The 25,215-nt window shown below is 44.2% G+C and overlaps 1 protein-coding gene and 1 pseudogene across 6 annotated transcripts; both read right to left on the bottom strand.

Moving 5' to 3' along the window:
* LOC147436992 (uncharacterized) lies at positions 1 to 24,302 on the bottom strand. Of its 6 annotated transcripts, none has more exons than XM_086486394.1 (8): positions 23,996 to 24,273; positions 23,396 to 23,922; positions 22,995 to 23,142; positions 22,826 to 22,915; positions 22,685 to 22,739; positions 666 to 791; positions 522 to 578; positions 1 to 435 (listed from the first exon to the last, which is right to left on the bottom strand). In XM_086486394.1, exons 2-8 carry the CDS (start codon positions 23,899 to 23,901, stop codon positions 284 to 286), a joined length of 1,134 nt encoding a protein of 377 aa, XP_086342520.1. In that variant the 5' UTR covers positions 23,902 to 23,922; positions 23,996 to 24,273; the 3' UTR covers positions 1 to 283. The 6 variants fall into 6 exon arrangements, with proteins under 6 accessions (XP_086342520.1, XP_086342518.1, XP_086342523.1 ...); XM_086486397.1 differs by having other exon boundaries at positions 47 to 435; positions 666 to 788; positions 23,996 to 24,302; XM_086486392.1 differs by having other exon boundaries at positions 23,396 to 24,085.
* LOC147436993 (uncharacterized) lies at positions 5,064 to 6,067 on the bottom strand (annotated as a pseudogene).
* Positions 24,303 to 25,215: the final 913 nt, after the last annotated feature.

Here is a 25,215-nt window from a genome sequence, read left to right as displayed (position 1 = left end):
GAACACATCCCAAGAGAGCAGATTGATTTATAAGCCCACACATATGTACACTGTTCATGTCCCAAGTACATTATCAGAACTAGACAAAACGAAAAAGCAAAGAGTGTTTTAGGTCACTATGCTGGCACGTTTTTGTGTAGGACTTCAAGTAGTCATTTGTATGGTAACTGGTACATAATTAACAATCTTTGTGGCAACTAAGATACTTGAAGCGTAAACATTATCAAGAGTAGAGAGTGCACCATTGCCGTGCCAATCTAGGCTGATCTCACCAATGATTAGTTTAGGCGGATTCTGACTTGACATTTAATGGCAGAGGGGTGATCTTCCCATTCTTCCATCTTGCAATCTTTGCAAAATATTCTGGAGGTACCACACCGTCGAATCCTTCCGTCAAGATCACACCATTATCGGATAAATACAGCTTCATCCCATCTACAGCCGAAACAAAAAACAGACTGGCTCAGCTTTCAACTGACAGCAATGCGATTTTTTTTGGCTCACGTTTGAAAACCACAAACCTTGCAAGGCTTTCTTTGCATCCAAATAAATAAGCACCTCACTTGTGTGCCTCATACCTAAAAAGCATTAGACACCACACACAAAAAGTTGTGGCCACAAGTTTACGCAAGCCATATCATCATCTTACTAGAAGGAGCTCTTACCACTTATGACTCCATCTTCCCTTGGTAAACCAGAAGCAAAATGCACATGATTTCTTCCCATCTTCTTCAGCCCAGTCTTCAGTATGGAGTTGAGATTGCTCATAAGCGTACCATGTACACAAACTACTTGAAAATAAAAAAAAAGAGTAGTAGCTTTAGTTCATTTTCATATGTAAATAGAAACAATCGTGTCAAATTTTCCTTGAAAGCCATTTTTAAGGGCTACATATAGCATAATAGCAACATGACCAACCAGTCAGTACATATGACATGATTGGATTAAAGGCACACTTTTAACACCTCCAGAATGTAGCAAAAATTGAATAACAACCTACTAGATGAATGCATGTAAGAGTACATACTTTCATAGACACAAACACTTATGAGCAAGACTAACCTAAAACTAGGTTTATTTGTTTAACATACAAAACCAAACAACTACTCAGAAACGACTCAGGCAAAACAGAGAGTGAGGGATCTCAATCCGACAGTAATTTTTTGAGGTATCTTAAAGCCAAACACAGCAGTAATTTTCTGAAATTGAGTTGAAAAAAAAGGGGTCTCCATAGCAGTACCCACCTAACCTCAAAAGTAAGAAATTGCTGCAAGAACGGCTTTAACTGCTGTCTCCACACGTGGGAAGTCTACGCATCTTTCCATGTAGCCACTCCACCCATGTCACATTGTGCTACTTTTGGGGCATCGGTGGCTTTAAAGTTTATACTATTACTAGTGCATGTACTAACAGACACCTTTACCTAGACCTAGAATCATGTTCTATTTGAAAAGAACTAGCCTCACAACGCTGGGTTCAGCCGCAAAGAACTACTTAATCCCTACGACATGACCCATCGAAATTCTGACAATATGACCACAGGTTACTTTATATTTTTGCTCTTTTTATTTGCACAAGCTATAGTAATGTAAGGCTCTTTGTAAATGGCCTTTTTGTTTCCGAGATTCCCTTCTTTTCAAGACTTTATGCACCTCAATTCAAGCTCTCTAGGTGGAGGGACTTATCCTAAGGAATTTCATAAATTGGATAGTACAATTTGTTGCTCTTTCTTAGATTTAGAGGTGCTTGAAATTTATTTGGGTTTGCAAGTAGATATTCATGAGAAATAAAGTGGAAAGGTACGTAGTATACGTTAAGGAATAAATACGGTATGTACCTCTGTGCTGATATAATTTTAAGGTACGTATCAGTACGTAACATTTTTTTAAAACTTAGAAGTAATCATAAATTCAGCATTTTCACAAACATATTAATCATGTATCCATTACACCCTGCCTGTGATGAATCTACTTCTATCATTAGCACTGAATAGTGAACACTAGCACAAGACAAGAAGCATGCTACATTACATTGATACCAATCTACAAGGTGCATATCACCTCAAAATCGAGATGAACACTAAATAGTTAGAGATAAATTCCAATTGCAAGACATGAGAAACGTGATACTGAAATTTGCAACTTGGGAAAAAGAGTCAATAGATAAACCCCATAGAAATACAGTACCTAGCACTTGCTCTGTAAGTCCTCACAAAAACTTTATGCTCTTTATAAATAACCAAGAAGTCTGCAATCCCTAAAGAAGACCAATTAGCCCATAGGACTCACAAAAACCCTTGCCTATCTTATATGTACACATATGCTGGAGACAACCTCCAAAAAAGATTATTTTTATAAAATGGATGTATGACACCTTTTTGTATGTACTCAACCGTGCCATGCGGATGTACCATATTGTACGGAACAGTACGTACGTATGTACATACTAATGCAGCCTTGCACCAACCTTGCCACATAGGGGTGACATAGGCTTGTCTGTAACCTTCGTCGACTTCAACGTTTGCATACCCATCCATCCGTACTACGCACAACCAACCGGTTTTGCATTAAGGTTCACACCATCCGAGGGGTAGCAAAGGTTATTGTTTGCCAATAGCCAACAAGGGAATCGTTGATCCACATTGCAATCCCTTGCTTGCAAGCAAACGCATCATCCCCATCCATGTCACTTGGACATTTCCACGTGATCCAGCCATGAAGAGCATCATCTGCAAGGCCATTTATTGAAGACCGTCTTGTGGTATGCATGGAGTTCCGTATCCATACCTGACCTTAAGCAAAAGGGGAGGTCGCTTGCACATGGCTCTGTGTCCCATGTGGACATGCTACTACTAAGTCTTTGGAGCCAAGGTTTGTCTCCAAAGTCCAAGGGAATTAGTTTGGGTGGCCTAATCACAAAGACTGCATATATATACCGTCATAAGGTTGGAAAATTCTGAACTTACGAACTATAAGTGTCACGATTGTGACTATGTTAACAACATTGCATCTACTCCTAGTTGCAAATACGCGAAGTGCCATGCCAAGAAGGACCCCTGCGCTTGGATGGTCACACCCCTTCGCCCAAGAGATGTGCCTCTTCGCCAAAAGCCACACTCCTTCGACTGGTCACACCCCTTCGCTCTACGCTTGCCACTCTTCGCCCAATGGTTGCAGCTCTTCGCCGAAAGCATACGTCTTTACGTCTAAAGTCGCGTCTCTTCACCATGAGACGTGTCTTTTCATTTGTGTCTATTCGTCTCCTATATAAGGAGCCCTTGTATCACACATTCAATCAATCAACACAGAGTCTTCTAAGTCTTGTTTCTGAGTTCAATTTAAGTTTCTCAAGTCTTAATCATGAGTTTTAAGTACTTAATTAAGGATTAGTACCTAGAATCCTTGCAGTGGTATCAGAGCAGATTTTTTCCTGGGCCTTTGGACTTGGCGTCTACCTAGCCTCGCCGTTGTTGACCCTACCCGCGACACTCACCTAGTGTGTTGTATGGCCAAAGAGGAAAGGTCGTGTACTTCTACTACGTATATGAGGTAACTTAAATTTATTATGTTCCAATTATATACATACAGGACAGGACAACAATATGAGGTAACTTCTACTACGTATATGAGGTAACTTAAATTTATTATGTTCCAATTATATACATACAGGACAGGACAACAATACAGATGGGTGTGTGCGGCGTACCCGGAGTAGCCCTGCACCCTTTCATTGGGTTGCACCCTTTCACGCTTCAGTGCTCGTACCCATTCATGTGAAAGAGCACTGCCTGGCAACCCTTCACCCGGCTTGCATCCCTTCCGGCAACTACACTTTGCGCAGGGCTAAATTTGAGTTGGGCTGTCTCTTTGCTTAACGTTGGCTGAAAATTGTCTTCGCTGAGACATTTCGCCAGTTGCTGGCTGCCCCTTCGTAAAAGCCAAAAAACTCTTCGTTGGCTGGGCTGCGATGCTGCAAGTGACTTTTGGCGCTGAAATTTCCTTACGTAAAAATCAAGGCAGCGTGGCTTATTAAAACTTTAAAAAGATAGCCCAAATTTAATAAAAACTCAAGTGGCCGGTCAAGTGCCCCCAAATTTTTAAACCCAATGTGAACTCACTCACTTGATCATATAAACCCCCAAATAAACTAACTTTACCAAAAAAAAACACTTTGCACCCGAAGTGGTAGTTCATTCAAGACTCCCCGACTCCAGAGCGCGAACTTATTCCAAAGACAATTTCCGCTCCTCCAGTACCCGTGCCAAAACTTGTTCCGAGAATTTACACCTGTTCGAGAGTTCCCTTTGAGGCGTAACCATGACGAATTCTCAGGACGGAGGTGGCCAATCTGACGATGCCCTTACTCTTATTAAGGAGCAGATGGCCACACTTTCCACAAGCCTCCAATCACTTCACATTCGCCTGGATGAGATGCAGATGCAAAATACTTCTCAGACTCATCCTACGACTTCTCGGACAACTAATGCAGCATCCTCCACACCTTCTTCTGAAGCTTCACTGGACGAACCGAACGAACCAGATCCAACTAAAGAGGTAGACAATCGCGAACTTCAATTACTTTACAAAAATTTTAATGTTGCACAGAAGAAGAAGCTTGATGTTAAACTGCCGGAACCGTATAATGGTCGCCGCGACAAGCGCGTGTTGAACCAATGGCTGTTCAAAATGGAGGTTTACTTATTGAACACAGAGTAAACAAGTTGCACTTGCTATTTCTTTGCTCAAGGACACAGCATTTCTTTGGTTGCAACGACGGTTTACTGATGGTAAACACACACCTTCTTGGGATAAATTCCAACGTGCTATTCGCAAGGCGTTCGAACCTGCTAATGCAAATTTTCATGCCCAGTCCTCTCTTCGCCGCTTGAGCCACACAGGTTCCTTGGCCACATACATCACAGAGTTCCAAAGGCTAACTCTGGAGATATAGCCTGGACAACACCTACGACATCCCTACTCACGTCCTGGGTGCCCAAGAGTAGGTACAAGTTTGTATAGAGGTTCTTCATGCTCTCAACTTACTCTATAAAACCAACGAACTGAGTTTCTTTCACCCTCCGGAGGTGATGGGCATACTTAGCCATGATAAAGGCTAGCATTTGTCAAGTGAAAGCAAAAATATACTAAGAGCAGTAAAGATCTAAAGAGCGAAATAGTGTGTTACTAAGTCAAACAACAAGTGGGCTCTTAAGCTTTCCAATTTTATTGAATTCACTACTGATTATCTTTAACATTCCAAAGAAACGAACATTGAAAATAAACTTACCATGATGCAGAAATAAGCAAACATTTTTCATGATTCTTTTGAATGAGTAATCTTTCTTAATAAGTAAAGAAATAAGATGGCACGACTGAACAACAAAAGAATGTTTACTAGAACAAAGACCAGAAAATCTAAATAGTTGAGAACAAATGACACCATATTTAACCAAAAGAGAGATGTTTGAAGCAATGTGAGGCATACGGATGATATTTAGATTGGCATATTCCAATTCAAGGCGTTTATCATAGATATCTAGATTCTACTTCCAACCCAAGGGAATTTGAAATATCTTAAGGTCTACAAAGACACAACAATCACTATTTGTGGTACAATTAAGTTCACAAAATTCCTTACAATAAATTCCTCCACCTTCAAAACTCAAATCCAAGTACATAAAATCTTGAAAAGAAGGAACATCAGAAACAAAACGGTCATCTACAAAGTGTCTTACATTGCATAACTTGTGCAAAAATATTGGGCAAGAGTTAGCAAGGACAAGACACTCCATAAAATCAAACTCATACGTAAAAGATAGAAATTGGCAAGAAAAACAACACAATTGGTGCCCATTGGGATACCAACTTTTTGCTTGAAGAGAGTCACCGATGGTTATATATAGATTATCCAAAAGAAACTCCATCCAAAATATGATGCAAAGATTGCATGACCAAACTAGCCCACCGTATAGTCATTTGTAGTTTTGGAACCCTCTTGCATAAATAGTCGGTACATGTATTTGATGGTTGGTGTAACTGAAACCGGCCCGTGGGGGCGGTAGGCGTTGGCTTTCACCCGTAATTCTTTACTTTAGACACACACACAGAGCACTTCGCAAAGGAGACCTGTAGCGGGAATTAACACTTAATCACACACACGGCTCGGAAGCTAGAATGCTCCGAGCAGACACCGACAACCTGTAGGCCCCAAAATTGGCGTACCTTTCGGTATTTCTTTATTCTTTATCAAAGGGAATAAAACCTGTGATCTCCCACAAGCTGCCCCGCACAATCTAGGCTAAGAAACACCTGTTCTGGCCCGATTTCGGCAACATAACTGTACTAGGACGCTTCACAGTCAATATCCCCACGCAATAGGTGACTTTCCCGACGCATACGGACACTTTGCAAAACCTGGCAAGAATCTGCAGCACGCTGAATTCTCTATTTTCTGCCCCGATAATAATTCCCTGTTTTGGGCTCCGTTTCGCGTGCCGGTCGCATCAGAAGCAAGACCTCGAGCTCCCGCACCTGTAGGGCTACTTGCCCTTTGAATCGGACGAGATTTCTAGCGTGAAACCTCTCCGAATTCACCTGTACCTGCGGGGGATTAGCCGCTAGCTAATCTAGTACTTGTGCAAGAGGCTCTTGCCTCGGCAATCGCGCATGAACCCACATAACTGTACATTGGTCAAATGAAAAGCCCACTAGTGGGGCATAACATACTGCTCGTAGGGGAGAGAGAGGGCAGTGCGTAGCGTGCAGGGCATCACTCCTGGCACCGCACTGTACATAAGAGGGAAAGGAAGCACTCCATAGCTCTTAAACTGTGTGACAGATTGCATAATAAGGCCTCTACCAGCTTAAAAATCAGCGCCCATTTTTCTGCAAGAGGCAAGTGCATGAGAATTTGCCACTTGGCGCATTTTCAAGCATTTTCCCGTTTCGGGTTCGCCGCTTAAAAATATCCTGACCGGTTGCCCAGTTGACTTCGCGGCAGAGTTGTAAAATGTTCCCCTAGTCATACCGGAGGTAATGACGCGAACACATTTCACGGCCCAAAATAGCAGTTCCCTAAATTTTAGGAGATGCTTCCGTTGGGCTCCCACTGGTCTTCTGACCATCTATCCTCATTGGGACCGCATCCAAAAGTGCAATGTGGCCCAACTATCGGATACTTTTTGTTGGTAGTCCCACCTTGACTTTGCGCCTTAATTGAGTTCACTCCCTAGTATCCACCAACTTGCTAAGTGCGACGGGGGGACCTATATGATCTTGCTCTGAGCCTAGACATCCTCTTACCATACGAATTCCAGTGCCGACCACTACCCATCTGCGGGTGAAACTACCGTTCACATTGGCCATGCAATGTCCGACCGTTTGCTACTTCAAAAAGAGGGTCTCAAACAAAATAAAACAAAACCCCATTGGAAAGAAACCAACAACCAAGGTTAGCAGTTGCCACATCTTTGTGACATAGTTAACAGTTGCCACGTCCCCGTGACATACCCCCCTCTTGAAATCGCAAACGCCCTCGATTGCATACCATAAATACACGCCACTGATGATCTTGTGCTATCAACACTCTTTTATCATCGCATATATCCGCAAGAAAGGTCGTAACATACATAGATACAAATGACTTAATGAGACCTTCATACTTTTGCCATTTCCATCTATGGCACTGAATTCATATGTACATTTGATGTACTAGCTCTATAATTATCCCTCTTTTGCACACGTTGGGTTGGGGCATAAGTAGGCTGTAACCCAAAGGCTTCAAGGTAAAGCTGCAATACATTTGGTGACTCTGACAGTTCATGCTCTTCCATCCACTTTGCATCCATAGGCAGATAGTTCTTGAACTTCACCAAATAGCGTCTTGCAACTTGTCCTTTAACTTTTCTGTACTTATGTGCCAAAACTTGCTCAAGTACCAGGATCTCATCAAGTTCTTCAACTTCTGGCTGATCCTCATCTAGCATATCTTCTGGCACATCACCCACGAAGGGTCTTAGAAGACTCGCGTGAAACGCATTATGAATCTTCCATGCATCAGGCAATTTCAGCCTGTATGCCACATCGCTGATTTTGTCAAGCACTTGAAAAGGCCCATAGTAACGCATGCTGAGCTTAGGAAACAGCCGTTCCTTGCCCTTCATCTTCTTTAACCTTGCCTTTTCGAACCTTAACAGAACCCAATCGCGAGGTGATAGTAGCAATTCACGACAGTGACGATCAGCAGCCTTTTTGTGTTTTGCCTGAGTCATCTCCAAGGCAACTTTAATCTTCTTATACATCTCATCCATGTTCTCAACATATCGATCTGCCTCAAAGATCTTGTCCTTTGTATGCAAAATGCGAGGAACCTTTTTGCCGCCTTCAACAATCTCAAAAGGTGCTTTGCCAGTAGACGAATGCATCGTATTATTGTACGCATACTCAAGCATAGGCAAATACTGTTCCCACTTGCCCTTATTATCTAACACATAGCATTTCAGTAGATCTAAGACAGTAGAATTAGCCTCTTCTGACTGCCCATCAGTTTGTGGATGAAACGAAGACGAAAACTTGAGCGTAGTGCCCATGTTTTCAAACAATCCTCTCCAGAACAAACTGGTCATGTGAGGATCACGATCACTGATAATCGATTGTGGCATACCATGGTACTTAAACACATTGTGCATGAACAAGCGTGTCATCTGATCAGATTTTATCTTCTTCCTGACAGGGATAAAATGGGCCTGCTTGCTGAACCTACAGATAATGGTCCATATACCATCATTCCCTGTTGGCGTCCTTGGAAGATCAAAGATAAAGTCCATAGCAATGCTTTCCCATGGCTTATCCGGAATCGACAGTGGTTGTAACAACCCTGGTGCCTTTTGCCTGTCAAACTTGACCTTTTGGCAAACTATGCATGCTCGCACAAAGGCATCCACATCTCTCCTCAAGGTGGGCCAATAGAAGAGCGTCTCTACCGCTTAACTGTCGCATCAATGCCACGATGCCTTGCATACGGTGGGACATGACTCTCTTCCATGACCTGATGTCGCAGTGGCCTAGTGACACAAAGTCTGCCATGCATCATCATAAAACCATCTCTGAGGAGGTAGTGCTCGTGATGTTGCCCCTCTTGTAACTGTTCAAAGATCCTTGCAAAATCTTCATCAGCAGTATATTGTTCCTTCATGTCATCTAACTCATGATGATAAGGAATTGACACAGCTGAAATTTGTGGCTTTCTTGATAACCCATCAGCCACAACATTCTTCTTGCCTTCCACATGCATAATCTGGAAGTGGAACATGGAAAGAATGTTTGCCCATCGCATATTCTTTTCGGATAACTTTGATTGTGTCAAGAAGTATCGCAAGGTCTGATGATCTGTTTGGACAACAAAATCAGCACCTAAGAGGTAGTGCTTCCAGCTAGAAAGCGCATGAATCACGGCCAAGAGCTCTTTCTCATAGACTTGCATAGTCCTCTCTGGCCCTTGCAAAATTCGGCTTTCATAAGCTACTACCCGTCCGTCTTGCATTAGCACTGCTCCGATGCTACTGCCACACGCGTCACACTGGACCACAAATGACTTCCTGAGATCTGGCAAAACAATAACTGGATCTGAAGTCAACTTTTCCTTTAGGAGACTAAAAGCTGAAATCTCTTTTTGGGTCCATCTGAAAGTGACCTCTTCCTTTTGCAATGCGTGAAGAGGCGATGCTATCTCTGCAAAATTTCTGATAAACCTTCTATAGCAGGAACACAATCCCAAGAAGCTTCTGACATCGTGCACAGTCTTCAAGTCTGGCCATGTCTTGATAGCTTCGACCTTTGCGGGATCCATTCTAACACCATCCTTTGAGACTATGTGGCCCAGAAAGTGGATCTCTTCGAGGAAGAATTCACTTTTCTTAGGATTGACAAGTAACCTGTGACTGCGCAGCTCTTCGAACACAATGGTCAAGTGACGCCTATGCTCCTCTTCATTCTTCGAATACACTATCATGTCATCGAAGAACGTTCCAACAAACTGTTGATGCAAGCGGAAAATCCGGTCCATCATTCTGTTGAACGTGGCAGGAGCATTTGTTAGCCCAAACGGCATCACTAGAAACTCATAAAGACCAAATGTCGTTCTAAACGCAGTCTTGTGCACATCCTCTGGCCTTATACGAATCTGATGGTACCCACTATTAAGGTCTATCCTGCTGAAAATTGCAGCACCCTCTAAACGATCGAGAATATCATCAATTCTAGGAATAGGGAACCTATTCTTGATGGTATTCTTATTCAACGCACGGTAATCAATACACATGCGCCATGAGCCATCCTTCTTCTACACTAGGAGCACTGGGGAGCAAAAGGGTGAAGAACTAGGCTGAATCAGCCCCTTCTCTAATAACTCCTCAACCTGACCCATAATCTCTTTCTGCTGCGCCGCACTAACCCTGTAGGGAGGTCTATTTGGTGGGCTACACCCTTGCACCAAATTTATCCGATGGTCCTCAGGTCTCTCTGGCGGCAATTGCGACGGTAATGAATCAGAAAAACAGTCACTAAACTTTAGCAAAAATGCTGACCTTTCTTTATCTAACACAGATAACTTTGACAGATCACTATCTGAGACATCACGTGCAAAAATCAAGTACACAGAAAGATGATTCTTTATTACAGAAGTGATAGCAGAAGCAGATACAATAGGGACTGACTCTCCTTTAAGCTTTACATCCAAGATGTGAGTTTTGCCCCTATGCTGTACAGTGATCTTTTTGTTGTAGGCATCCAAGACTCCATGCACTCACAACATCCATGGGATCCCCAACAAGGCGTCACAACCTTCCAGCGGCATGATGTAAAATTCTTCAGTGTCCACATACGACTGAATATGCAGACGCAGTTTTCCAATGATGGGAGTAACACACTCTGAGTGGCCAGGACATGCCAACCTTGCCTCTGCTGTGTACCCCATCTCCTCAGCTCTCATGCCCAGCTTCATAGCTAACTCTGGTGAGATAAAGTTGGCTTTGGCACCTGGATCAAAGAAGATGAGTGCCGTCTGATCCCTAACTTTACCCCATGCCCTGCATAACTCACTGGCATCTGTGTTGGGCCTGTCACCCACCATGTCTGGCACTAAACCTGCTGTGGGTTTTGGCTTCTTGCCTTTCTGGTCTTCTTTATCCTATGAGTCAGCTGGCCTTTTCCTTTGTGGACAATTGATAGAAAAGTGACCAGGCTGCTCGCATATAAAGCATTTGTTCTCAGCCATTAGGACCTTCTTTTCCTTGAGCGACTTGCGCACAAAAGGCTTCCTTTTCTGTTTCTTTGCCTGCGCTCCAGAAGTCCTGACTGAATCCTTGTCTTTGGTGGCCTTTTCTGACCCCTGTGACGCATCAGGAGCCGTTTTCACAAAGGGCTTCTTCGCTGAATTTTGCTTTTGCTGCCCTCCTTTGTCACTACTCGGAAATCCACTGTCCTCTCCTTTCAACAAGGCAAGACCAGTGTTCGCAACTTCCATAAGCTGAGTAAGAGTAGCCACTCTGTTCTTTGTACAGTAATCGCGAAGCCCTTTAGGCAGCCCACAACAGTACTTCTCTATCTGCTCTGTCAGTGGCACAAATCTGTAGGAGGTCACTGAGAGTAATGCTTTACAAAACCTCCTATTGTACTCCATCAAGCTCTTGCACGAAGCTGAAGTAAGCTGGTCCAATCTGTCATGACATCGGCTTCAAATTCATTTGATAGCCAGGCAGATGCAAACATTTGCTTGAAGTAAACCCAAGTGGCGGGTGCCTGTCCTTGCATTAACAATGTCGTCCACCATGTAAGGGCATTGTCCTTTCAGAAAGTGGCAGCTTTCCTGACCTTCGAGGCCTTTGTAAAATTCCCTCCCGCATAAGCTGTATCAAACTGCTGGAGGAAAGTGAGTGCCTTTGTCTTATCCTCGAAACCACTGAAGGTACTGAACTTTACTGCTGCACCATCTTCTTTGTAAGCCTTCGGCTTCTCTAGTGCCCCCAAGTTGTCATACGGAATGGTCTGCAACATGGGCACTGTAGTAGGCATGATCGGCACGTGTTGGCAATTCACATTTTGCGTCAGAGGTGCGATATCTGGCTGCTGTCCAGAAAAACCAGCCATGCCAAAATGACCCTGTGGCACCCCAAACTGGCCCTGGTTGCAATGAAAACCTTGCTGCATGCTGATACTACCATACATGGGGTTTGGCATGATGCCTTGCATACCCCCGAACACTGTTCCTGGCATGTACGGCTGACTTCCAGGCGCATAACCAGCCATACTTTGGAACACTGATCCACCCCCGAAATACCCAAGATGTACCGTGGGTGGTGGAAAAACTGAGTGCATTGCCTGGTATCCAACTCCCTGTCCATTCAAAACAGCATGCTGGCTCTGAAAGGTGGCGGGCTGAACTGGCATAACCTGTGGAATAGGCGTTCTAGCCACATGTTCAAGCACGGGAGGAACCTGCTTTGGAGCCCCCGACTCCGCAACATGCGAGTGTTCCCTTTCCTCTTGCGCCACATGAAGTACCTGGGCTTGAGCATCAACAAGCTCCGTACGCGGCGTAGGTTGCCTATTTTGTTGTTGCACTGGTGGCGCTTGCAAGAATTCCATAAACCTCGGATTTTGCACCAACTGCGAAAAGACATTCACCGCGGCAACTAACTGAGTCTTGAATGCATCATCCTCAAGTTGCCCTGTCATAAAGCCCTGTACTACTGGATGGACATTCACATTGACAGGAGGTACAGACTGACGCGGCCGTGAGCTCTCGCCAATCTCAAAAACCATAAGGATCTCCTGCCTGTCCTTTGAAGAGGAACCCTCTTCCAATATTCCCTTCCCCTTGTCGGCCATAGTGTAATCCCCGCGTTCCTGCACTCTGTGTCTTTATCCCAAAACAATCCAGGCTCACTCTTTAAGGAAAAAGTGATTGATGTCTCGGCGATGGAACCATGACACCGGCCCGTGGGGGCGGTAGGCGTTGGCTTTCACCCGTAATTCTTTACTTTAGACACACACACAGAGCACTTCGCAAAGGAGACCTGTAGCGGGAATTAACACTTAATCACACACACGGCTCGGAAGCTAGAATGCTCCGAGCAGACACCGACAACCTGTAGGCCCCAAAATTGGCGCCCCTTTCGGTATTTCTTTATTCTTTATCAAAGGGAATAAAACCTGTGATCTCCCACAAGCTGCCCCGCACAATCTAGGCTAAGAAACACCTGTTCTGGCCCGATTTCGGCAGCATAACTGTACTAGGACGCTTCACAGTCAGTATCCCCACGCAATAGGTGACTTTCCCGACGCATACGGACACTTTGCAAAACCTGGCAAGAATCTGCAGCACGCTGAATTCTCTGTTTTCTGCCCCAAAAATGCGTCAGTTCACCTGTACAGTGGTCCCCTTGCGTCCCCGAACCTCCTGGGGGTATTAGGGTCCGTTTAGGGCCGAAACCCTAAACCATCAAAAATACACAGCAGGCTGTAATTCCCTGTTTTGGGCTCCGTTTCGTGTGCCGGTCGCATCAGAAGCAAGACCTCGAGCTCCCGCACCTGTAGGGCTACTTGCCCTTTGAATCGGACGAGATTTCTGGCGTGAAACCTCTCCGAATTCACCTGTACCTGCGGGGGATTAGCCGCTAGCTAATCCAGTACCTATGCAAGAGGCTCTTGCCTCGGCAATCGCGCATGAACCCACATAACTGTACATTGGTCAAATGAAAAGCCCACTAGTGGGGCATAGCATACTGCTCGTAGGGGAGAGAGAGGGCAGTGCGTAGCGTGCAGAGCATCACTCCTGGCACCGCACTGTACATAAGAGGGAAAGGAAGCACTCCATAGCTCTTAACCTATGACAGATTGCATAATGAGGCCTCTCCCAGCTTAAAAATCAGCGCCCATTTTTCTGCAAGAGGCAAGTGCATGAGGATTTGCCACTTGGCGCATTTTCAATCATTTTCCCGTTTCGGGTTCGCCGCTTAAAAATATCCTGACCGGTTGCCCAGTTGACTTCGCGGCACAGTTGTAAAATGTTCCCCTAGTCATACCGGAGGTAATGACGCGAACACATTTCACGGCCCAAAATAGCAGTTCCCTAAATTTTAGGAGATGCTTCCGTTGGGCTCCCACTGGTCTTCTGACCATCTATCCTCATTGGGACCGCATCCAAAAGTGCAATGTGGCCCAACTGTCGAATACTTTTTGTTGGTAGTCCCACCTTGACTTTACGTGTCACAGTGGCGGACAGCAGAAACCCTATAATTCCTGCAAACCCTAATTTCTGCCAAAAATCCTAATTTCCAGAAATCGCGGAGGCTTTTTTTTTTTTTTAATGAAAATGATGAGCGACGCAAATTTCGCTTTTTCTCTACTTAATGAGAAAGAGAGAGAGAATGCTTTTGCTTTCAAGTTTTGACTCTCTGTGAGAGAGAGAGCAATTGGTTTTGATTTGAAGCTTTTGGGGCTCTGCTTTTGAGCATCCCTTGTAACCTTTAAATTAGTGGTGAGGGCCTCACTTCTCAGGGCATATGGACGCAGAGTCTGAGAGTGAACCCCGAGCCACTCTCTTTTACTTTGCTGATTGATTAATACAAAAAGAAATACCGAAAGGGGCGCCAGTCTTTGGGGCCAATATCTCTAGGCACGGAACTCCGCCGCGCCAGTGCAAATCTATTGTGATCTGTGAATTGTTTTGAAGTGGTTATTTGGTGCTGTCGCGAATCTTTTTTTTCCGCAGCACCTATGACTTCAGGCAATGATCAGTCGACTCCATCTGCATCTGGAGATGCGGGCTGGGATCACAACGAAGATTCCAACAGAGAGTATGGCCCGGCTTGGCCTACTCAGGCGGAGCGTCGCCAGTTGATCGGCGATGCAACAAAGATGATGCTCAATTTTGCCAAGGACCCGAAGATGGCAAAATATATGAACCAGACCTCTTTGAAAGAGGTACAGATGGAGTGGCAGAGAACCACAACACCACTCTCGAAACCCACTCTCAAGAAACCTTCTGCCTCCAAGAAAATATACAGAGAAGGAACTGGAGAACGTGGTTGATGCACGGATTGCTCAGCTTTTTGACGCGCAAAAGAAAGGCAAAAAGCAAGGCAAAAAGCACGGCAAAAAGCAGAAGAAAGGCACTAACTTCCCGGGATATTTGGGTCGTCGGTCGACATTCGACAAGGCAAAGAAACAGAAGAAGCGTGTTCGATTTGAAGGAGTACCCAGTTCTTCTTCTTCTTCTTCTTCTTCTTCTTCTGATAGTTCTTCTAGCTCCTTGGATTCGAGCGAAGAAGACAGAAAAGGTAAAAAGCGAAGCAAGAAACAAAGCTTCGGAAAGGGCAAGAAAAAGGCAAAGAAGGCTACATCTCGCCCAGAGACTGACAGTTCTACGACGACTCGTCTACAGACAGCTCAGATTCCGATGACGGAAACTTTTATGCGAACAAGAAGAATTTTTTTTTACAAAGCTAACCAGTATGACTTTCTCGAAGATAAAAGCAAGAAAGTCCGAGAGTTTAAGGAAGGTGGCCACTCGATCAAGTTTGATACTTTTTCAGGATACTCAGATGCTTCGAAGGCTTTGTCTTTTATACAACAGTTTGACATCGCTTTCGCGGGAGGACGCTATTCAGAGCACTCCAAGATTCGGAGAGCTGCCTCTTACTCTAAGAGGAATGCTCGTGCTTGGTGGTCCACGCTTCTTTTAAACAAGACTGCACCAGTTAAATGGCTGAAATTTAAAAAGCTTTTTATTTCTTCTTGGTTGACGCAAGAATAAGAACGAGATGTACGAGTTGCTTGGAACCATCTTCGGATGACCAAGAAAGATACAATCAATGCTTATTGTGAAAGATTTTGGAGCTCTTTTCTACCCGCCTCTTCATTCAAGAAGATCTCGTTCAGAGAACAGATTGAGCGGTTTACCTTGGGTCTACCTACAGAGATCCGAGATCACTGCTTGGAATAGAAGTCAGCTTCTATTTAGGAGTTGATGAGTCATGCGAAGCAGGGCTTTGCCATTCACTCTGGCAGTTTGACCTACCCCACAGATGAGGCCATGACACAACGAGCCGAACAGACTTACGGGAATGAAAGTAGAAAGAAAAAGAGCAACCCAGAGAAAAAGGATGCACGACCCAAGCTTACTCCTGAGGAGAGAGCTCGCTTCATCAGAGAGGGTAAGTGCTTTGGTTGCGGGGAACATGGACGTATCTCCGCGAAGTGCCCTAATAAGGCACAGAAAGAACAGAATGATAAAGACGACAACAGGCCTGAGAGTTCGAGAGCAGCTGAGGAATGTGGCAGAAAAGGCAGATAGAAAAGCAGAACTGGTACCACATGGCGTGGGACTTGCACTGAATCAAATGAATGGAAGTACAACCTTTGCCGCTTTTTGGGGCAAAGTGAAGGATCAGGAAGCTCTTTTGAAGGAGCCAAGGCCAACTTCTTTTCACTTGGAATTGGCGGCTCGATTTGGAATTGCGCCCGACAGACTGGCGCCACAGGCAGAGGTAGTTCGACTGGCACCCGGATGGGATGTTGCCATTACACCGAGCATTGGCAAACTTTGTTTGCAATGACAGGGGTGTTCAGGGCACGCGAGTGACGTTCTACTCAGGATCCCTTGGTACCACAAGAACTACGCCGTGGTTGACTACCGGGCAGAGAGAGCGACTTTGATAAATGAAGGGCTTAGAGATTGTACTTGATGAACTTCAGTTTCTTACTCATTCTTTTGGGAGAGAACTGAACGCTGAATAAAGTTTGAATATGTTTTGACCTGATCAAAAGAACGCCAAGATTTTTCTCCACACTCATGCCGATTGCTTTTCAGAGGGCCTGAAGATCAAACCATTGATCTGATACCTGGAAGCACACCACCGAATCGGCCACCTTACTGTGTGAGCCAAGTATAGAATGAAAAGATTATGGGCCGAGTGAAAGACCTCTTGGAAAAGGGTCTTGTCCAGCCTAGTACTTCACCGTATTGCTCTCCAGTGTTGTTGGTTTTGAAGAAAGACGGATCTTGGAGAATGTGCATCGATTATAGCACTCAACGAAATCACCATCAAGAACAGATTTCCGATTCCTAGGATCGATGATATACTCGACAAGTTACAGGGATCCTCGTGCTTTAGCAAGATTGACTTGAAGAGTGGATATCATCAGATCAGGATAGCGCCAGGAGATGTCTACTAGACAACTTTTCGGACGACTTTTGGGTTATTTGAGTTTTTGGTGATGCCTTTTGGCTTAACCAATGCTCCTGCGACATTTAACAGGATGATGGACAGGATTTTTCGAGAGTACAAGGTATTTGTTGGCACTTTCTTTGACGACATCATTGTTTTCTCCAAGAATGAGGCAAAACACAGAGATCATCTGCTTCAAGTCTTTCAGGCATTACGATATCACACGTTATTGATTAATGCAAAGAAAAGTGATTTTTTCCTACCAGAGAGACACTTTTTGGGACACATTGTGTCAACACAACAGGAGTGCAAATGGACCCGGCCAAGATAGAGACTATCCGTGATTGGCCCGATTTGAGGAATGTCCATGAAGTTAGAAGCTTCTTGGGACTGTGTTCGTACTACAGGCGGTTCATATGAAAGTTTGCAGAGGTTGCTTCCCCTTTGCATACCTTGACACAGAAAGGAGTACCTTTTTCGTGGGGACCCACAGAGGTGACTGCCTTTCGGACATTGAAAGAGAAATTGACTACAAGACCAGATTTGACTTTGCCGGACTTGCAGAAGCCATTTGAAGTATATTGTGATGCTTGTGGTCGTAGTTTGGGTGCGGTCTTGATGCAAGAAGGCCATGTCATAGCTTACGAGAGCCGTTGGTTCTCTAGGCCGGAGATGACAACACAGATCTATGAGAAAGAGCTTTTGGCGGTTATCCATGCTCTTACTCAGTGGCGGCATTACCTACTCGGAGCGGATTTTACTGTCTTTACAGACCATCAGAGTTTGCGCTACTTCTTGTCACAAAAGCAGCTTTCGGAAAAGCAGATGCGGTGGGCGAACATCTTGTCGCAGTTCCACTTCCAGATTGTCCATGTGCAGGGACAGAAGAATGTGGTGGCAGATGCTTTGTCTCGGAAACCGTTGGTTCTGGCTGTTTCCGCGATACATCATAGGAGCTTCGAGGATATGGTTGATCAGTATGCCACAGATACAGATTTTGCAGATATTTTCACACGGATACGGGATGGGGAGACAGTAGCTGGATACTCCCTTCGGGAAGGCTACTTGATCAAAAAGACTATGTTGTGCGTTACACAGCCGTTGAGGGAAAAGGTTATGACTGAATGCCACTGTCCACCTTTTACGGGTCACCGCGGCATTGCTACCACCATGAAAGGGGTAGAGAGATACTTCTTTTGGCCGTGACTCAAAAAGGACGAGGAAGAGTTGTGCACAGTATGCCAGAAGGTCAAGTTTGACAGGCATAAGGAACAAGGATTGTTACACCCTTTACCCATACCCACCGCCCCTGGAAAAGTATTGAAATGGATTTCATTTTTGATCTCCCGAGAACACAGAATGATCACGATGATTTTCCGATACATGGCACGTCTGAGATGATTGTCTCTGACAGAGACCCCAGATTTATGAGTTTGTTTTGGAAGGCAATTTGGGAGAACATTGGCACGCAGTTGCAATTCTCGTCATCGTTCCACTTGCAGACTGACGGGCAATTTGAGATTGCCAATTCAATGATTTTAGATTTATTGAAGTCTTGTATCTCGGATCAGAAGACTCAATGGGAAAAGAACTTACCTTTGGTGGAATTTGCCTACAATAACACGATACACTCTTCGACGGGGAAGACGCCATGTGAGATTGTTGAAAGTGCTGCAAAGGTTCCATCCTTCCTGAGCACGAAAGATTAGATATTTGAAGCGGATGAATATTCGCGAGATTTGGATACGGCTTTTGCCAAGGTTCGCGAGACTTTGCAGGAGTCTCAAGAACGACAGAAAAAGGCAGCGGATCGCCATCGTCGCGACTCGAAATGAAAGAGGATGATTGGGTGCTCTTACGTTTTGAGAAGGCACGCCTACGAAAGAAAAAGGGAAAGGAGAGGCTTTTTCCAAAGCTTAGTATGCAATACTACGGACCTTTCCAGATAACTGAAAAGATAAATGATGTCTCCTTCCGATTGAAGCTGCCAGATATTTGGAGGATTCACAATGCATTGCATGTGAATCTCTTGAAACCTGTTAAGGGTGATGTGCTTGATGATGGGGAGCCTGATGAGCAACCCGAAGTGGAAGAAAACGAGGAGATCCTTGTTCCTGAACAGATTTTGGCACATAACGACACGAAGAAAGGTAAAGTCCGAAGGCGGTTCTTGGTTTAGTTCAAGAACTTTCCTGCATTTTATGCGAAGTGGATGGAGGAGGAGGACCTAGCAGATACTCCTCGGATTGTGAAACTTTACCTTGATCTTTTGGTTTAGCATAGTCTACTCCAAACGGAACCCAGAAACTCAGCTTGGCCGAAGATCTGGTGCAGTGGGATGCACAAGAGGGGAGTTACTCCGCTCCTTTGTCAACAGATGCCTTGATTTTGATACTAAAGTCACTGATGTCTCTTTGAGCTTCAGAGATACTGAGAGCTGACAGTATTCTGCTGGATGACTTTATGAAATGGAATTCCTGATTATGATACTGATTTGTTCTTGACTTCTTGTGAGTGCAAGAACTGATAGCCGAAATGACTGCAGCATTTTGGTCTGATTGATCTCGAATAGACATGGTTGCAATAGGGGTTAGTCAATCGGACATCGATGGTCCCGATTGGACCTAGATGTGATTGCTAGCTACATTGCCGATAAATCATGGTCTAAGATCCGAATGAATGTTGAATGTCATGTGATGTCCTGTAATGTCTGGTGATGTCCTGTGATGTCGTGTGATGTGACTGTCGATTTTGTACATGTGCTAGATGTGCGTTCCTAGTACGTAGGTACTAACAGTCAGTGTCTGCTAAGACGGTTTATGGCTTTTGTCGGTTTTGCAGGCGTAATCGCGGTCGATTACAATGCTTTCAAGAGGGGGGTATGTCACAAAGTGATGACGTGGCGGACAACAGAAACCCTAAAATTCCTGCAAACCCTAATTTCTGCCAAAAACCCTAATTTCCGGAAATCGCGGAGGCTTTTTTTTAAATGAAAATGATGAGCGACACAAATTTCGCATTTTCTCTACTTAATGAGAAAGAGAGAGAGAATGCTTTTGCTTTCAAGTTTTGACTCTCTGTGAGAGAGAAAGCAATTGCTTTTGATTTGAAGCTTTTGGGGCTCTGCTTTTGAGCATCCCTTGTAACCTTTAAATTAGTGGTGAGGGCCTCACTTCTCACGGTATCTAGACGCAGAGTCTGAGAGTGAACCCCGAGCCACTCTCTTGTACTTTGATGATTGATTAATACAAAAAGAAATACCGAAAGGGGCGCCAGTCTTTGGGGCCAATATCTCTAGGCACGGAACTCCGCCGGGCCCCAGTGCAAATCTATTGTGATCTGTTAATTGTTTTGAAGTGGTTATTTGGTGCTGTCGCGATTGATTTTTGACTTAGAGTGTCCAAGTCTGTTACATTACGCCTTAATTGAGTTCACTCCCTAGTATCCACCAACCTGCTAAGTGCGACGGGGGTACCTATATGATCTTGCTCTGAGCCTAGACATCCTCTTACCATACGAATTCCAATGCTGACCACTACCCATCTGTGGGTGAAACTACCGTTCACATTGGCCATGCAATGTCCGACCATTTGCTACTTCAAAAAGAGGGTCTCAAACAAAATAAAACAAAACCCCATTGGAAAGAAACCAACGACCAAGGTTAGCAATTGCCACATCTTTGTGACATAGTTAACAGTTGCCACGTCCCCGTGACAGTAACACTTTGGTGGGTATTTGGCATCACGAGCATTTAGATATATGCACATGAATGCAAAGGTCCATGTACACATAGCAATGCCAAACTATACAGGCAGACAATACATTGGTTGCACAACTTATATTAGCAAAGGGAACAGCTAGAGTACCTTAGAAACACGGAACAGGCATCTCAAGTGAACTGCCCTATGTGATCCCATTATTTAGTTTGCCTTTTAGGTATTTATTTTACTTATTTGTCAAAGTCTAGGTAGGGCAATTTACTAAGGTTGGTATATAAGCAACCCTCAACCACCATTGTACTGTACATCAGTTATTCATTGCCAAGGTTGATTGGTTCAGGACTCTCTCTCTCTCTCTCTCTCTCTCTCTCTCTCTCTCTCTCTCTCTCTCTCTCTCTCTCTCTCTCTCTCTCTCTCTCTCTCTCTCTATCTATCTATCTATTAGTTTCATTTATGCATAGCACTTGGGCTCTCCCCAGAGACAGATATACTCGATTAGCACTAGAATCTTCGCGACACTTGGCATTGCAGGGAGATAGATCATGTTGATATGCAGAGATGGCATCTTGGTTTCAGTTACATGGCTTTAGTATGGATCGGCCACCCCCATTTCAGTACTCTCTGAATGCGCCCTCCATCTCCCTCACTAGGGCAGAGATTACTAGGCTCATCAGACAAGACTTGATTCAGCTGGATACGAAGAGGACATGGATACAACCTGCACATGAACTAGGTACAAAGATAGTCTCTATAGAGAGCATCTTCTCCAACTCACGGAGGATGGTTTTGTGATCAGACCAGGATACATGGACACTCATCTATCCCACGGAATCCGATGTGCTATTGGTCAGATACGCATATCCTCACATCAGCTAGAGATCGAGACAAGCAGATTTAGAGTACTCGCTGGAGTCCAGGATTTGTCAGGTGTGCCAGATAGGCTAGAGACAGAGCTACATTACATGTCACTGCCCAGTATACTATGAGATACGAGGCCGCTTTCACTGTCTATTCAGAGAGGGTTTTGGGCCACTTTCTAGAATAGTGAGATACCAAGTTTAGAGATGCCTCGGATTATACTTACTAGAGATTCGCAAACACAGAGAGGACCTCTCGAAGAGGGGCACAATGAGAGAGATCCAGCAACAACGGAAGATTACAGATTTCTTTCAGTCGCAGACAGAGGAGTCCAAGCAACCACGACAGCATAACAACACCAGAGGCATACTGCTTGATCGGGCAATAGATTTGGGACGGTCCCGTCGCCCACGGATGAGGGGGCCCTCTCGACATCGACGCAGACTGCGACAGAGGATCCATACATATTGGCACGACATAGGAGCCGTCTCACCAAAATGCATACCTTGGAGGACATTGAATCTCTATAGCCTCTTGTATATTGATGTATATGTATACGATGCCTCGACTGTCAGAGAGCTCCATTGTATCAGCTCACTCCCCCCCCCCCCTTTGTATTCCCCTTGTATTAGCTTTCACCCCACCCCTACCCACTATTTTCTTTTCAGCTCTTTGTACTTTTTGTACCCAGACCTGGTATTAGATTCACCACATGTAACCTTTTGGTCTCATAGGTCATTTTGGCCTCTTGAAGACATTAATATTACATTTCATTCCATTTCTCTCCCCCCTTGGTCTCTACGCTTCCGCATCGTCGACTTTGACATCACAAGCACAGATATGCACTCAATACACTAAGAGTGGAACCAAAGAAAGGCACCTGAAATCTCCTCCGAAGAAAGGATAGGTTTCAGCAACTTCTCAGATTCAATAGTCTGAACCAAGAAGGTGAAAAAGAATTCACACTCCAGCAAAGAAATAGCATGAAAGATACCATAGATAGGAGAGAAAATTGGCTTACTTTGATACTGTGTCCTTGATTAGCCCTAATCAGCAGAACACCTTTTTCTGTCACTAGAGTGAATCGTTGCTTGTTGTCTCGTTCTACCGCCTGCATGCAAATGTCCAGCCTTATTTCCAACACAAAATTTCAATCAAACACTAAGAACAGCATGAAAGACATAAAGGACCTTCAATATGTCATCCACAGTGTAAACACTCAAAGGAATTCCAGTTCTGGTTTTAATGGGCAGTTTGAGAAGATCATTCACGACTATATATCCATCACTACGAACTTCCAGATTCATATCAACTGCCCTGTGTCTCAGAATACTTGTTCTGCCAAAAACAGTATCACAGAGCAAGAGAAGAAACATTTCAAATAGATAGAAACATTCCAAATAGTTATCCTCACAAACCTACAGCTGCCAAGATTATAGCAATATACAGCAATAAGGTAGCACGCAGAAACCAAGTCACCAGAAAAACAGTAATCCTCGCAAAACCATATACTGTCAAGATGGCATTTGCAAACATCTAGAACTCAAACACGCGAGTATGTTTCAAACTATGGAAGGACATAAGAGCTTACAAGAGTCTACCCAGGAAGTATATGCGATCTTGACTTGAAGAGGCCCTCTCTCCTGCACCCACATCAGTTGGTTTTTTTCTGATGAAAGCCTTTTTCTTGCTCCTTGAAGAATTTCTTGGAGCAAGGTCTTCTGCATCTGCTCCTGGAAACCAATCATCATCCTCATCTGCACCACGGTGAATTTGTCTAGAGCTTGAGGCAGAATTCCATGGTCTTGATGAAGAGTGGGGTACATCCTGTGTTTGAATTCTGGGAGGGGACCCTCGAATCATGGTTTTTTGAGAATTATTTACAACCTTTGCTCCTGATGAAGTGTCCTCCTTTCCCAATGGTGGAAAATCCTCATCTTGTAATGACAATTTCACGGAATCAGATGACAGGGATGCCACAGCACTTCCTGAGTTATAATTTACTCCAGATTGTGTGACAGAACCTGGCTGGTTACAGCCACCAAAGGAGCCCTTGGGAGTCAACCCCACTTTAGGGAAGCTCTTGGGGGGTGCCATCCTACTCAGGAAATGTGCGTTCTGAGAGAACATCGATTTAGCAATGAGCATTGTCGCAACTCAACCAAGTTACAATGGGCGGTAAAGCAAATACCTGGCTCAAAATACAGAACTTTGTAATTGATGCATACTGTTCAGATGCATAAACAGAAGATCGCCTTGAGAGGCACCTTGCGTACTGCCAAAGAGACCCTGAAAAGACCAAATTTTCGGCATGACCTGCCTCATTATGCTGGTTTTGATAGCGAACCTGCTGGCGTGGTGGTCGAACTATGTGGGACACGACGCCCCTGTTATGTCTACCGGTCAACCCTTGATGGTGGGCTTCCGGAGCTCTACCAACGTAACTCCGAGTCGATGGGCTTCCCGTGCACAGAGGATGATAGGTTGGCCTGGCTGGGTTTAGTAGTTTGTATGTACATATATATTAGATATTAGATCAAAATTAAAATGAACTACTGATATGCTAATCGAGTTTGCAAGGCAGCGAATGTTGTTGCAAGTAGTTAAACTTTTCGTCATATGCAATGAGAAAATGACACAACTATAAACTATGTATAGTGTACATCATACAGAGTGCCATACATAATTATGGTGAAGAGTTGGAATTGTGTCTCCCCAAAAATTATAAGGAACGGAAGTTGTGTTTCAAGCAAACACATAGACATAGAGTTTTGGATGCAGATAAAAAACCTTTGTGATGTGTTGAAGCACGGTTTTGTCTGTTGATTTCTAAACGCTCTCATTTTTTATTTGCAAAGCTTGTCTTGATTGTAAAGAAAGTATAGGTCATGGGTCATGTATGTGACCTAGCGCAAAATTGGAGGAAAAATCATTCACAAAAATTGTCCATTTGATTTTGATGTTCTTCTTAGGGCCTTGGAATCATTTCTTCCAACATTTTTTATACCTTTGCTTCTGTTAGAAAATGTGTAACCTACGGTTTTCCTTGCTTCCCATCTCTCAAGTGAACTTCTTCTCTTCAATGGTCAGCTAGAAAATCCATTTTCATCCTAGCCTATGATGATAATTCCATAAAGACCTTTGCAACCTATTGGAAGGCTGATTTATAAAAGAGGGATCGAATTCCTCATCCAACGAGCTTCTTGTCATCAATAGATGATCTTGCCCTATCTTTTGGTCTACTTCCTTCATGCAAAGGCTAATTTTGTCATAAAATCTAATATCTAACCAATCCAAATGATTTTCTCATATTAAATTGATCATTTAATGTGGGATAATAAATGGGAACAAGGATTAGAATGTAGACATGCTTACGGTCTATCTCAACACAGGGACAATGGTAAAGGGGTC

The sequence above is a fragment of the Adiantum capillus-veneris genome, chromosome 17 (assembly GCF_014529385.1).
Source record: "Adiantum capillus-veneris isolate H3 chromosome 17, ASM1452938v2, whole genome shotgun sequence".
NCBI lineage: Eukaryota > Viridiplantae > Streptophyta > Polypodiopsida > Polypodiales > Pteridaceae > Adiantum > Adiantum capillus-veneris.
The sequence above is the reverse complement of the archived record's forward strand: the minus strand, read 5'-3'. Positions and strand labels throughout refer to the sequence as shown.

What these genes read in the sequence shown, in the direction of transcription:
- LOC147436992 (XM_086486392.1), bottom strand. Translation starts at nt 23,952, where the DNA reads ATGCTCATTGCTAAATCGATGTTCTCTCAGAACGCACATTTCCTGAGT. An exon ending in TACTTCCTGGGTAGACTCTT is followed by an intron (nt 23,143 to 23,395) that starts GTAAGCTCTTAT and finishes TGTTTTTGGCAG; the next exon opens with AACAAGTATTCTGAGACACA. An exon ending in ATCAAGGACACAGTATCAAA is followed by an intron (nt 22,740 to 22,825) that starts GTAAGCCAATTT and finishes TTCTTGGTTCAG; the next exon opens with ACTATTGAATCTGAGAAGTT.